The sequence below is a fragment of the Spea bombifrons genome, chromosome 2 (assembly GCF_027358695.1).
Source record: "Spea bombifrons isolate aSpeBom1 chromosome 2, aSpeBom1.2.pri, whole genome shotgun sequence".
Classification (NCBI taxonomy): Eukaryota; Metazoa; Chordata; class Amphibia; order Anura; family Pelobatidae; genus Spea; species Spea bombifrons.
In genome coordinates this window covers 127,544,483-127,560,004 of record NC_071088.1, presented here as the reverse complement: position 1 = coordinate 127,560,004, position 15,522 = coordinate 127,544,483, and the positions used below count along the sequence as shown (strand labels likewise).

The following is a 15,522-nucleotide window of genomic DNA, read 5'->3' as shown; positions in this document are numbered from 1 at the left end:
AACCGTGTTAATCCTGATAACCGCGCAGTGTTTCATTTCTGCATTTCCTAAATGTTAGCGTTATTAAACCATTTGACTATATGTAAGACTACGTATTTAGGGCAGATTCACAATTCATCCACCAGCATGCATTGGACAAGCAGATACTCGCTGCTGTCTAAAAACAGATTTCACATTCCATAGTATTTTTTTTCTTCTTCTTTTTTTATTACAGGTTATAAAATTATCTAGCCTGGACTTATTCTGAAACATAACTTAAATATGCCTTTCCATTACATTTTTTGTTTTATTTTCTAATTTATAGTTTTTTTTGTTTTTTTTTTTGTTTGTTTGGAACAGTGCTAACTTTCTAGTATGATTTTTAGGAACGTACAAACATACTCTCTCGGCATCAGGGGATTTTTACTATACTGTCGCTGTGTTGACCAGCGTGTTGACTCGTGTCCTTGTGACCACATCTTGGTTGTGTCCACATTGGCTTAAGTGGATTTCATTTTTCTTTCCAGATGCTAGAAAAACGAATAACGTTTATTCTTCTCCCTTTTTATATTCTTCAACCATGTTTGAGAAATGTATTTTTTCTCCTAATCACCTGCGTCTTTTTTTTCTCCTCTTCTCCCAGGGATATTACAACAATGAAAGGAACAATTGTTGCTCAGGTTGACTCGAGCGAATCCTTTCAGGAATTCTGCAGTACGTATTGTTTATCGGTGTATGAGGACAAGCAGAATTCTTCCAAAAATCAAAACAAATCAAGATGCACTATTTGTGGCAAATTAACAGAGGTATGGATCAGTAGAAGCTTTTAATGTATGACACTAAAACAAATTTATTTAAAAAAAAAAAAAAATTCCCCCCTCTCTACACCTTCTTCATGTATTAAATATATAATGGCCAATTAACTCTAATATATGTCTTGCTCTAAATATTAGGTCTAATTTGAAATATTCTTGTTAATCTATGGAGCCATATATTTGTATACTATCAGTAATTTAATATTGCTTGTATTAATGTTCATTAACTCCTTATACGATAAATGAAAGCCATATTTTAATTTTGAACTATTGTATAAAAAAATTGAGGTACATTTTTTTAAAAATTTATTTTCATTCAATAATTCCCTTCCAGCATGGTTAAACATAGGCATAGAAAAACTGCTGAAAATGATTGCATCATCAAATAGGGCTGCAACTATTGTTTTCATAATCGATTAGTTGGCCGATTATTGTTTTAGATTATTCGATTAATCGGCTAAAACAACTATGCATTTTTTTTTGATTATTTAAAATAATGTAAAGAACCAACTGGCTGTTAAAAACAAACATCAGCCCCCCTCCCCTGGCTCCCTGCTGACTAGTGGGGGCAGCACTTCTATGACTAAGCACCAGAAGGTCATGTCACCCGGTGCTCCGTCATAGAAGCCCAGACAACCTCCACTTCCGCCGGTGCGTCTATGATGGAGCACCCAAAGGTCATATGATGCCGGCGCTCAGTCATAGAAGCCCCAGTGGAAGTGCTGGCAGCAGCATAAGTTGTCTACGCGCATCGTACAGGAGCCCACCGTCTGCCAGAGAGGAGGATCCGGATTCCCTGGAGCGCTGTGGGGGGATCTGGATCTTAGTCGTATAGTCAGACCTCTATTTGAGGTCCCATTATACTAAGAGGGGTATTTTTCAGAGTAGGGCTGCAACTAACGATTAGTCCATCCTCCCCAGATATGCCTTATACCCCCCTCATAGTCCCCTCATAGAGTCACAGACCTGTTCACAGCACACTGACACCATACTTTTATAAATAAGTACAGGATTAATCTTCACTGCCCCCAGGATTTAGATTCCCCTTAGTCTGCCCCCCTTTACCTCTAACTGCGCCTTAAGTTAACTTTATTAAATTAATTAAATTAACCCTCAGTCCTCATCATTAAATTAACCCTAAACACCCCATTAACCATAACTACCCCTAAATTAACCCTAAAGACCCCATCGACCACAACATCCCCTAAACACCCCATTAACCACAACTGCCTCAAATTAACCCCAAACACCCCATTAACCACAACTGCTCCTATATTAACCCTAAACACCCCATTAACCCTAGCTGCCCCTAAATTAACCCTAAACACCCCATTAACCATAGCTGCCCCTAAATTAACCCTAAACACCCCATTAACCATAGCTGCCCCTAAACACCCCATTAACCATAACTGCCCCTAAAGTAACCCCCACCTCCCCTAACTTTCAGCAGCCCAAATATTAATTTTATACTTGGTTAGATGAGCCATGTCACAGCCATGTGGTTCTGGCCTTCTGGGAGAAGGAAGGGGCGGGGCCAGTTGTCACAGTGATTACAGGGAGGGGCTGGTAAGTAGGAGCTGCAGCTGTGAGTCACTCAAACGGATAATATAATGAGGGGTATTTTTCAGAGCGTTTGCTCTGAAAAAACCCTCATTTTATAATCGATAAAAATGGATTCAACTAATCGATAATGAAATTCATTGGCAACGATTTTCATTATCGATTATCGATTTTATCGATTAGGTGTTACAGCCCTATCATCAAATCTAAAATGATATAAGAACACTAGTGTTTAATAAATTCTGTGCATATTTATGGTTTTTGTTTTTTTTTCTTCTTCTTCCTAGATCCGCCATGAAGTTAGCTTTAAGAACATGACCCATAAGCTCTGCAGTGATCACTGCTTCAATCGATACAGGATGGCAAATGGCCTGATCATGAATTGCTGTGAACAGTGTGGAGAATATTTGCCGAGCAAAGGAGCCGGGAATAATGTACTTATGGTTGAAGGCCAGTGGAAGAGGTTTTGCAGCCCTGTCTGTCTCAGTGATTTTAAGCTGGTAAACTCTCTTGTAGCTTATCCCGACTTCTAGAAGAAATATTGCATGGTGTCATACTTTGTGCACACGATTGTGAAAATGTTTAGTGCGAATCCTTCAATACAGTTATTTGTTAAACAATAGTGGGAAATGGTTTTTGGAGTGTCCGTTCACCAAAACCTTTTAACACTATGTGCTGATTACATTTTCAGCTTACTGCTTCTGTTTCTATTCACTATTTTGTTACGTGTGAGAGTTTTTTGTGTTTAAACTATAACTTACGATTTTGGTTATGGCGCGTAGATTTTTGTTAGAATAATGAGGAAATGAGAATATCCCATCAGAACTGCTTTAAACACGCTGCAGAACACAATACCTGCTCCTGTGAGATCACTACAATGGATCTGTTAAGTTCAGCATTAAAAAGACATGAGTGTATTTCACACAACCTCCGACTCACAAACGTTTTATTTATTCATGTTCTTTTAGTGTAAAGGTGTCTGGTTTTCTTAATGGATGCCCATTTCACGGCATGTGTATATATATTATGCTGACCATAGGTTAAGGTCTCTAAGTGATACTTTAGTAAGTAGTATTATAGTTTATATATTATATATTATATATATAATATATATATAATATATATATATATACACACACACATGTTACCAAAGATCAATAGATATCTATGTAATTTTTAAATGTTGAGTACATGCGGCAATGCGGGTTTCCAAGATCTCCCGAGGACGGCTCGATTTTTAAACGGGGTCTGTCTAATGAAGTAGCCAACTTTGTTTGATGATCTTGGGGACATAAATTGAGAAACTCTTCTGTGAAGTACATCTAGCATTGCTGATCTACCTTCCCCAAGCAATACACATAATTCTGTATATGATCCAGTGTCTCTTATCATATGGATTGGTTTTGCTTTTGGAATTTGGCTGATGTTAGGTGATGGCGATTTGTTCGTGGGGATTGCTTTGGACACTTTTTGGTCTACGGAGCGATATAGTTTATAGTCGTCGTTGAAGGCTCAGTAGGAGTGCAGTAATAAAACGTGGTTCCCTGGTCTTGTTGTGTGGCGACTACATGATTCATGGTCTTGGCTTTTATGGTTTGTGACTGAAGTTCTATGTTTGTAGTTTAACATACCCTTCATTGGTGACATAACACACCACGATTTAAAAGCCTGATGTCCCTTAACTCGACGTTCTTCGGCTGTCTAAAAACATTCTGTATACGGAACCCAAATATTCTTTATACCAATGGCTTTTAGCTCTCATGGCTTTCACGTAGTGCATAAGCATTATATATAAAAGCGATTGGGACTTCGCGATATCCATCGGCTTGCAGCTGAGAGGCTTTACTGTTGAGTATTTACATTTTTTTTGTATAGATATACTTTGGAAAACGCGTTAAAACCATAGTTCCTTTAAAAAGTTTACCCTAATGGGAAGCTATGATGGCGGCAAATGCTAAGATAGAATTAGAAGGCGTCTCGGTGTATCGGCAGATATCTGGGCCGTGTTAAGTAGCTTTTATTTTTAAATAACTTTCTCTTCAGGTATTATTTCCCTTTTTGGATAGAGAGAATCTCTATAATAACACAAGCTATATATTTACAATTCTATAATCTGATATATTTTTGTATAGTTGCCGGTAACCACTGGTAAAATGTACCGGTAAATGTATTTAGTTGTTCTGCAACGTGTTGGGTTTCTTGTGTGCTGTATTAGAATGACCTATTCTATTATTTTATTTCTTTCTCTTTTAATCAATAGAAAATGCCACTGATGTGTTTCTATCTTCCTGAGATGGTTAAGTGTTATGTTATAATGTGTACGTGTTACTCTGTGTTAGGTACCTCTGATAGTAAATATACATATTTTTATAATACAGCTGTATGCCAAATTTTTTAGTCGACAAACTGGCGCTCACGTGCGCACACACAACTCGCACGCGGATCAATCTGTAGCTAAAACTAAAACACAGACCTGCTGCCAAAATTCAACTGATCGCCAAAAGTTTATTTCATTATTATTATTATTATTATTTTTAATTTTGCTCCTCCAACGTTCTTCTGCGAATGATCAATATTATTTACCAAACAGAGAAAAGCCTTCGCGCTCTGCTTCTAATGTGCTGCTTTTCTTAAAATATTGTGTAAGACTGTGGTGCTCCAGTACTAGTGTATAATAAATATATATAGATTTATATTTATATATATATTATGAGCCAAAGGTCTGTATGCGTTTATACTGCACACATCTTATTGTTAGTGAAATTATAGCTGTAAAAGTTTTGCTTTAATGTTTACAATTCTAATTAAAATGCTAATGTATTTCAACAAATCAAAAAGGTGTTGATGTAATTATTTTATCCCAAGCTTTGGTTAAGTCCTGACATCCAGTGGACATTATGCTGCATGACACTTTCACAATGTTTATGCCTATCATGCCCATGCAATCATATTGATAGAATATAATAATAATGTTTAGAATAGGAAAGCACATCCTCTTCATTTGATAAAAATAACTTAAAGCAAACACTGGATTAGCCTTCTATTTTGAATGAAAATGACAAAACTCGGCCATCTTAACCTGAAAAAAATAACAGCCAATACAATTCTACATTTTAAAACTTTCGTTATCCTTGCATAGTTACATCTGAAGCGAACTGTAACATCACAATAATTATGAAACCAGTAATGTTGACGTCTTTATATTTTGGGTTCATTAGATCCCTTTTCTTTAATTCTTCTGAAACCAGCGTGAGTGCCGAGGAGATACAGTATTTGGAGGAGTTCATTACATGAAGCAAACAGCCAGTATCTACTAAATTCATATTATTTAATAAATATATCAGTCGCCAACTGGCACGCCTTGGATTCAGTTTATATATATATATATATATTATATACACCCTCCCCATTATTTCCACTTAGTATGTAGCACACTTGCATTTTAGAAAAACTAAAACCTTCTCTCCCTCGTATTGAAAGTAAGGTATTTCCTTTAGTAAATGACCCTAAATCTGTAATATTGTCCTTTTGTTCATTGTATAGATACTTACTTTATCCTCAGAGAAGGTATATTTAATCACACAGACAGTACGTTTGGCGGTATTGTCATGGAAGATGTTATTCCTTGATTACGGAAAGGGTTACATTTTTTAGCGAGTGGGGTGTAGCCGAAGTATGGCAGCTGAATTTGGCAGCAGGTCTTCCGTTAATTATTTTAATGTTGTGAGGCCAGATCTCCAGAAATTTTTTTTTTTTTTTTTTTTTTTATTCAACAAGCTTCTAGTAACAATGTGTGATTTATATCATCCAATGGTTATCTACAGTAATGAGGGCTTTTCATGTTCTCTTTGTGAATAACCTGCAGAATGTTCCTGATGACTCTCTTAAATCACCTAAATCCAAATGATGTACCATCCCCTCTGCACAATATGCGAACATCGCTATTTAATCACATAAATATTAAAGCACTATATTAGATGAGGAGTTATCTCTAGCTTTTATGGAGCAGAATGAAGTTTATGAATGAACTAAAATGAAGGAATGGGGAAAGTCACCATAAAGATAGCGTTTAAAAATTTGGACTTGGTGGGTTTGCCATTGGAGTGTTAGCGAGAGTTATGGTGTCAGCGCCCTGCTTTCACAATGTATTATAATGGGCCTTCCCTGGCTAATGTCTCCACTAGAAAGGCTGGGTTGGTTCTATATAATTCATAGTTCCAATCAGTGTGTTAACTATAAAGAAATCTTACACGTTTACGTATGCTTTATACAGGGCCGGCCAAGATTAAAAGAATCTCGCTAAACTGCTTTAGGAAGCGTTGTGTAAAAGCCTGGGCCAAGCTGACAGGCGGCGGTAGCCCTCGTACCGCTAAAAGAGAATGTCCTTCACCGGGTTATAGGCTCTCGGCCGAGGGCCAGAAAGGTTTCCTGTGCAGTTCTATGTTCTAGTTTTCACCACGTCTAGCTCACAAGTAGGGCTGCAACTAACGATTATTTTAATAATCGATTAGTTGGCCGATTATTTTTTCGATTAATCGATTAATCGGATAAAAAAAATGAATGTAAATTTTTCATTTATTTAAAATAATTTACTAAACAAATGATGTTAAATACAAACAGCAGAATAAAAAAACTTTGATAATAAATTTCTTGTCTTTATTTCCCAACCAGCCCCCCAATATATGCACATTTGAGCCCAGGCTTGCTACGCTGCCTCCCAGACATGCCATGCTGCCCCCCCACATATGCCACGCTGCCTACCACAGCACTCCACGCTGCCTCCCACATATACCACGCCACGCTGCCTCCCACATCTGCTACTCCACTCTACCCCCCACATGCCACTGTGCCTGATACGCCTTATACCCCCTGAAACACCACTCCATCCTCCCCAGACATGCCACCCTGCCCTCCCCACATATGCCACGCCATGCTGCCTCCCACATCTGCCACTCCACAATGCCTCCCACATATGCCACGCTGCCTCCCACATATGCCACGCTGCCTCCCACATATGCCACTGTGCCCGATACGCCTTATATCCCCTGATACCCCACTCAATCCTCCCCAGACATGCCACCCTGTCTCCCAGACATGCCACTTCTCTACCCCCAGATATGCCACTCTACCCCCAGATATGCCTTATACACCCTGATACACCACTCCGTCCTCCCCAGACATGCCACACTGCCCTCCCCACATATGCCTTATATACTGTATATGCCTTATACCCCCAGATATGTCACTTCACTGCCCCCAGGATTTAGATTCCCCTAAATTAACCCTAAACTCCCCATTAACCATAACTGCCCCTAAATTAACCCTTAACACCCCCTTAACCACAGCATCCCCTAAATTAACCCTAAAGACCCCATCAACCACAGCATCCCCTAAATTAACCCTAAACACACCATTAACCACAACTGCCTCAAATTAACCCCAAACACCCCATTAACCACAGCTGCTCCTAAATTAACCCTAAACACCCTATTAACATAACTGCCCCTAAATTAACCCTAAACACCCAATTAACCATAACTGCCCCTAAATTAACCCTAAACACCCCACTAACCATAACTGCCCCTAAATTAACCCCCACCTCCCCTAACTTTCAGTAGCCCAAATATATATATATATATATTACATACATATATACACACATACACATTATATATATATATATATATATATATATATATACACAGATACCCATTATATATATATATATATATATATATAATGTACATATACTTACAGTTAGATGAGTGTCACAGCCATGTGGTTCTGGCCTGGAGAAGGAAGGGGCGGGGCCAGTTGTCACAGTGATTACAGGGAGGGGGAGTAAGTAGGAGCTGCTGCTGTGAGACGGTGAGTCAGACTAAACGGATTATATAATGAGGGGGATTTTTCAGAGCGTTTGCTCTGAAAAAACCCTCATTTTATAATCGATTCAACTAATCGATAATGAAATTCGTTGCCAACGAATTTCATTATCGATTATTATCGATTTTATCGATTAGTTGTTGCAGCCCTACTCACAAGTGAACACGGAATAGTGTATGACTTCTCACACGTCTACACATGAGATGTAGTACACGTGTACTCTGAAAACACTTTCACGTTTTTTATTAGTAGAGATTTCTTTTTTCCACGTGAATCGCTTGTATGTGCTCTAGCTCTGTTATCTGGGCACGATCTACTAAACAAGCACTCTGACTAATGGAAGTCACCGAGAAAAGGATTCCATGCTACAAGCAGGACTTCGTTAGCGTTGCCGTAAAGCATCAGCTCAGTGGGGTTTTTGAGCAGGGAAAGTCATCCAAAATATGATTACGATGGCAAATTAGTTTTTTTATGCATATTATGTTATGCAGAATAAAGAGCAATAGTAAAACAAGCACCGTATTGGTGCCATCTGAGCTCAGATGAATAAGGCTTCGCTCTATAGTGAGAATTTTTTTTTTTATATACAGACAAAAGGTGCTTGTGCTCTAAATGCGAAAAAACATGTTCATAATGTATTATTTTCTGTAAAATGAATGTGTTTTTGCGTACCGCTGGAAATGCCAGAAACGTTGCTGAAGTGGTGAAATCTATAAATGCCTTTTAAGCTTGTAGGTCTTTAACTGGAAATATGTATTTTCGGTGTCTTTACAAAGTGCTTGGTCTCCTTTGTTTAGAAACATGGCAAGCTGACCAGCTGCACGGGATGCAAGGCTCAGTGTCGTGGCTTCGATATGACCCAGTGCATCGGAACAAACGGAAACATGGAGCCATACTGCTCGACGACGTGTATGAACACCCACAAAGCAAAAAATGCAAAACCTCAAACCCAGAGTAAGTGTCTCGCGCTTATCCAGAGGCCCACGATGATCGTTTTATCATCGCTGAGCACTTGAATGTTTTAAAATTTACACGTTAATTCTACCCGATTCATACCCCTTCATCGGTTTTATCGCACTTTATATACCCCAGCGGCTTTGTCTGGTATAGGACCCCTGTAACCTCACACTAAGACCGCTATCGCAGGCTCGGCTTTTACTTATAGTCCAGAAGATGAAGTAAAACTGCATTTGCCAAAAATCCTTTGCGTTTGTTTCTGATGCATGGTAAGGGAGGCTTAAGAGGTTTACGGGCGTCCCGAATCTGAGACAGGGGACTGATAAAGTGTTTAAGGCAGGAAGAGACAGACCAGACTTTCCATGTTGTATCAAGAATAGATAGACCAAATGTCTCTCATCTGCCATCGAATTCTGTGTTTCTATGCATCCCCATCAACTATTTAAATTGTAATTTTGGTAGAATTGTGTTCGTTACGAGTAATGTTCATTACTCTGCGTGCAAAAAAAAAATATTACAATGTGACTAAAGCATGGAAACTATTTCTGCATTAAATATTCCCAACAAATTACACGAGCGTCATAATGAACATGTGGTTTAGCCAAACGCCGGGTAAATAGGTTTGGTTTTATTCTGCTGTTTTATTAAATATTTTTTTTTTTTTTTTTTTTATATAAACAAAAACCCTTTTAAGATGAGTGTCTTAACTTGTTTTGTTACAGATGCGGGGATTATATGTCATTTTTGCAAAAGAAACTCCTTACCTCAGTATCAAGCCACAATGCCTGACGGGAAGCTATACAACTTCTGTAGTTCTGGATGTGTAGCAAAGTTCCAGGTATGTGTTTCACTGCTAGTATAATATGTAGTGTGAGTCTGTCAAAATCACATAGCTCTGGATATATTGATTATTTAGAACCAGTTGCTTGTTTCTGTTTATGGATCAAAGAAATAGTTTTTGAGTTGGCAGTTTAAGAGTTTGCCTCACCCATAGCGAGCGTTATCTAACCAGCTTGCGTTGGTATATGCGTGTCGGTATATGCGTATCCATGTATCCATATCATGGGACGTGTCCATATCCTGGGGGAATAATGGGGAGCCGAGCAAACATATATGAGGGAATTTGCACAACCCCAGTGCATTTACCAGAAGGACACCGTGTAGATTTAAGAGGGTCTTTCAGCTATTACATGAATTAGTGGATTTAAGGATTTCTTTTTATCTGTAAACGATATAACATGGATTTATTTAGTGTATAGCACTGAAAAACAGTGTATCGGAAAAGAGGCATGTCCACTAAAATTTATTTGTAAAGGTGACCAGTAAAAATCGCTCTGTGACAGCCTACCTTCCATTTTTAGTATACTGTCACATACACAACAGAAACAAATGGTAATGTATTCTAGCACACGCACCCACTATTATCTGCACAGGGTATCAGTGTTTCACGCACTGTCCTGAATATAATACTTTTTGAACTAGATAAGTGTTTGAACTGAAGCATCCTCATCCTGAATTTAGAAAACCTGCCACAGTCTCTCTTTTGTGTTTTCTCCATGAATGCCTCATTCTAGCACGTTGTACGGTGTCCCAATGAGTGGACGTCATAGGTTGTAAGGTTTTGGAGTTTACAGGATTCAGTAGGGTATTTTTTTAAGTTTATTATTTAGAATTTGTCCTTAATAGTATTTTAAAGAAAAATAATACACATTGGCCAGTAGAGGGCAGTGTTGTAGATGAAATGTAAACGCTATAAACTAAAGCTTGCGTTTCGCATGCCGTTTTAAGCTTAGTTCAACTCTCTAGACTTATGTTTTTTTTGTTTTTTTTTTAACCCTTAGGCTGCTTTCGTGTACCATTCAGTTGTAGTCTTGCGCATTCTGGTCAAAATGAAAATGTAAATGTTTTCACACTTTTTTCTCTTTCAGACTCTCAGCGTGCAAACGTCTTCTACAAACGGTCAGCATGTCAGCAGCGACGTTCAGTTGAAATGCAATTACTGTAAAAATGTTTTTTCTTCCAAGCCGGAAACACTGGAGTGGGAGGTAAGCTGAGAATAGACTGGTGATGTATGTGGATGATAATTGTGAGATTTGCGCAGTCTTTAAGATTATTAATGTGTACAGCGGGCAGCGAAATGTAAAGTTAATATGGTATATATATTGAATATGAATATGTTCTACATTCATGTGATACTGTGGTCTAATAATGCATTGGTTATTCTACTTTCTAAATATACATTAACAATCCCATTGTACAGCGCTGCGGAATATGATGCCGCTATATAAAAAAATAATAAGGTACCAACCTTAGTAGGTCTGACCATAGGTCACTGTGCATCTCCTATACATTAATAATCAATGTTTACCATCCGGTATATGCATTAACTCAATGTTCTGCTTGCGTACAGAATAAAGTGCATCAGTTCTGCAGTACCAATTGTTGTGAGGATTACAAGAAGCTGCACTGTATAGTTACGTACTGTGAATACTGTCAGGAAGAGAAGACTTTACACGATACCGTGAAATTTTCTGGAGTCAAGAAGCCGTTCTGCAGTGAAGGTGGGTTCTTTTCCTTGTGGCTGGGCTGTGTGCGTTACATTAATTTACCGGTAGGATTGTATAAAGCGAGGAAGCTTTATAAAGTGTCCGGATGCATTTATTTCCACGCAGATGCGTGCCAAAGGTTAAGGTAACCTTGATTAATCTTCCATAATACCTTCTGTGGATCTCTGGAATCCAGCAGCTATATTGAAAAGTTAATTTCAGAGATATACCGTATTTGTTCGATTATAAGACAACCCTGATTATAAGATGACCCCCCCCAAAATCTAAATATTAATTTAGGAAAAAAACAAAGCCTGAATATAAGACTACCCTATAGGAAAAAAAAGTTGTACTAGTAAATATTCATGTAAACGTTTTTTTCCTATTTAATAAAAGCTATGATTGAGAAAAATATATATTTTTTTTATTCCCTTTTATATGCCAACCTGCGCCCCCCCCAGTTATGCACATCTGCCCCAGGGTTACCACTCTGCCCCCAGAAATGCTATTCCCCCTATTTGCCACTCTGCCCCATGATGTGCCTTTTAACCCTCTATATGCCAGAGTGGCATTTCTGGAGGTATATAGATATAACTAAAAGCAATCACACTCCTATCAAGCCAAGGCAGCTAGTACATGCTGGAACCTGGGGATGATAGGACTGTGAGTACAGCCTCCCTATGCCATGCTACCACCACCACCCCCCTTACACATCCATGCTATCACACACACTTTCATTCACAAACATTTAAATACTCATTCATTCCATTAATCACACATACTTGCTCAAAAACCCTCCCCCACCCCCTTACCTGAACTGCAGATCTCTCACTCGAAGACTTCTGCAGGGGCCCGGCTTGCTAGCAACTTCTCTGGCCCCGCCCCCAGAGGAAGGAGGGGGGAGGCAGAGTTATGTGACACTCTGCTAGCTTCCTGTTCTCCTGCTGCTAGCAGAAGAGACGCTGCTCGCGACCAAAGCACCAGTAAGCAGCCTGGCCCCAGGGGACATTTTTTTGAGGTCTGATTATAAGACGAGGGGTAGTTTTCAGAGCATTTGCTCTGAAAAAACCTCGTCTTATAATCGAGCAAATACGGTAATATGTAAGCTTTTAACTGCATTTGATAGCACCAAACACACTACCTGAGGTTTCCTCTTGGCAAAGAATGTATGGCTTCTGGTAATTGCCACATATCGGCCATTATTACTGTTGGGTAGCAGGGAAATACCCAATCGTCTCTGCAGGAGTTTAGATGGTAGTTGTTGGTAACTTCCATGTGACTGAAGTTCGGTCTTTGCCCTTTACTAACGTTAACAAGGCTCCTAGTGTTTGCACTTATTCACTATCGTCTCCGTATTAAAGCTCTATTTTCTCTCTCTCTCTTTAGGCTGTAAGCTTCTGTATAAGCAGGATTTTGCAAGGCGACTTGGACTGAAATGTGTGACTTGCAACTACTGCTTTCAGATATGTAAAAGGGGAGCGACTAAAGAGTTTGATGGCACACTAAGGGACTTTTGTAGTGAAGATTGCAGTAAGAAGTTCCAGGATTGGTACTATAAGGTAATTTTAAAGGTGTCTGTTGGTATTCAGCACGCCATGTTTTATAAAGACGTTAGAAGTGATTACTAGCGCCTTCTCTTAAATATATGTGCGGCAAACACTGATGTGTACCCCTAAAGCATAACAAAAAGTCACAGTGATAGAAAGTGTTGCACGTAAATAAACAATACTCATTTTGGCATAAAAGCTTACGATACAAAAATAAAAGAATACAAACAAATGCGTGTATCTGTATATAGTGGTACTTTCACAGATCAGCCATAACATTATGAGCACTGACAGTCAAAGGGAATAACACTGATAATCTTGTTATCATGGCACCTGTCAGTGGGGAGATATATTAGGCAGCAAGTGAACATTTCATGAAAGTTGATGTTAGAAGCAGAAAAATGGGGAAGCGTAAATATGAGTTTGACAAGGGCAAAATTGTTATGGCGAGACGACTGGGTCAGAGCATCTCCAAAACGGCAGCTCTTGTGGGGTGTTCCTGGTCAAAAGTGGTCCAAGGAAGGAAAATCTACGAAACGGGGACAGGGTCATGGGCGGCCAAGCATCACTGATGCACGTGTGTGTGGGGAGGGGTGTGAAATCCAACAGAGAAGTTACTGTACCTCAAATTGCTGAAAAAGTTAATGCCGGTTCTGATAGAAAGGTGTCAGATCACACAGTGCATAACAGTTTGTTGTGTACAGGGCTGCGTAGCCGCAGACCAGTCAGGGTGCCCATACTGACCCCTGTCCACTGCCGAAAGCGCCTACAATAGGCACGTGAACACATGAACTGGACCACAGAGAGATGGAAGAAGGTCTGATGCATCACGTTTTCTTTTACTATGACATGGATGGAGGGGTGCAATCTGGAGAAGACATGGCACTAGGACACATCCATGGAGGCCGCACCTCACAACTTACAGGACTTAAAGGATCCGCGGGCTGTTTTGGCAGCAAAAGGGGGACCTACACAATATTAGGAAGGTGATCATAATGTTATGGCTGATCGGTTTATATAACAACAATTCCAGCTCTAAATTCCAAACGCCAGCTCTAGTGTATAAAAGCATTGCAGAATCCCAGTCGTTCATCCAGAAACCTTAAGATAATGGTCAAACTGAGTGGGATAAAACCTCCCAAAACAAAATCAGACAGCTTAACCCTGTAAATAAATAAAAAAAAAAAAAAATACATAGTTACATATTTCATAAGGTTGAAAAAAGACCTAAGTCCATCAAGTTCAACCCTTCCACCTAACCTTCCTATTCTTGATCCAAAATTAAAGTATAATTTTTTGGCCCATGATAGTATAACCCTGAAAACATTCTTTTCATAAAGACTTTCGTATAAACCGCTGCAGGGATCAATGGAGTCGGGTAGATGAAGCTCTGCATATCGGCAAAGTCTCTAGTTTCTTATCTTCGTCCACGTCTTGCATCCAAAACAGGACAATCCCAGCACGCCGTGCGTGCACGGCTTTACTGTGTGTTTTTTTTTTTCTTCAAGTTTTCCCAGAAAAAAACATCGGGGGGGGGACCTCAATCCGTTGCTATGACAGCCAGTCACAGAGATTTAAAAAAAAATATATATACCGTATTTGCTCGATTATAAGACGAGGTTTTTTTCAGAGCAAATGCTCTGAAAAATACCCCTCGTCTTCTAATCGGGGTCGTCTTCTAATCAGACCTCAAATAGAGGTCTGATTATTAGACTAAGATCCAGATCCCCCGCACCGCTGCAGGGGACCTGGATCCTCCTGTCGTCGCCCCCCCCCCCCACTTTAACGCCCCCCCCCCCCCCACACACACACACACTTACCGGTGCTTCCGGAGGTGAAGTTGGCAGCGGGGGTTTGTATGCGTCCGTCGCAAATACCTTCCCCGACTGTCAGAGATCAGAGTTCCCCGCACCGGTGCGGGGAACTCTGATCTCTGACAGCCGGGGAAGGTATTTGCGACGGACGCATACAAACCCCCGCTGCCAACTCCACCTCCTTCCGGCTGCCGCGGAATGAGACGTCAACCCGCTGCCCCGGCAATACAGCAGGAAATTTGAAGCACCGGTAAGTAAGTGTGTGTGTGTGTGTGTGTAGGGCATTTCTGGAATGCCTTATACCCCTATATGCCACTCTGGCACTTAGGGGGTTAAAAGGCATATTATGGGGCAGAGTGGCATATAGGGAGGTATAAGGCATTTCAGGAGGCAGAGTGGCGTTAAGGGGGCATTTAATAGA

At 39.8% G+C, this 15,522-nt stretch overlaps 1 protein-coding gene across 1 annotated transcript in view; it reads left to right on the top strand.

The window, feature by feature from the left end:
* The window catches only part of ZMYM2 (zinc finger MYM-type containing 2), a 33,649-nt gene that overhangs the window by 8,726 nt on the left and 9,401 nt on the right, over window positions 1-15,522 (top strand). Inside the window, exons 4-10 of the mRNA XM_053456444.1 lie at window positions 623-785; window positions 2,642-2,854; window positions 9,035-9,191; window positions 9,917-10,032; window positions 11,123-11,239; window positions 11,605-11,755; window positions 13,127-13,299. Of these exons, the coding sequence (XP_053312419.1) occupies window positions 623-785; window positions 2,642-2,854; window positions 9,035-9,191; window positions 9,917-10,032; window positions 11,123-11,239; window positions 11,605-11,755; window positions 13,127-13,299 (1,090 nt within the window). The remainder of the gene's footprint in view (window positions 1-622; window positions 786-2,641; window positions 2,855-9,034; window positions 9,192-9,916; window positions 10,033-11,122; window positions 11,240-11,604; window positions 11,756-13,126; window positions 13,300-15,522) is intronic.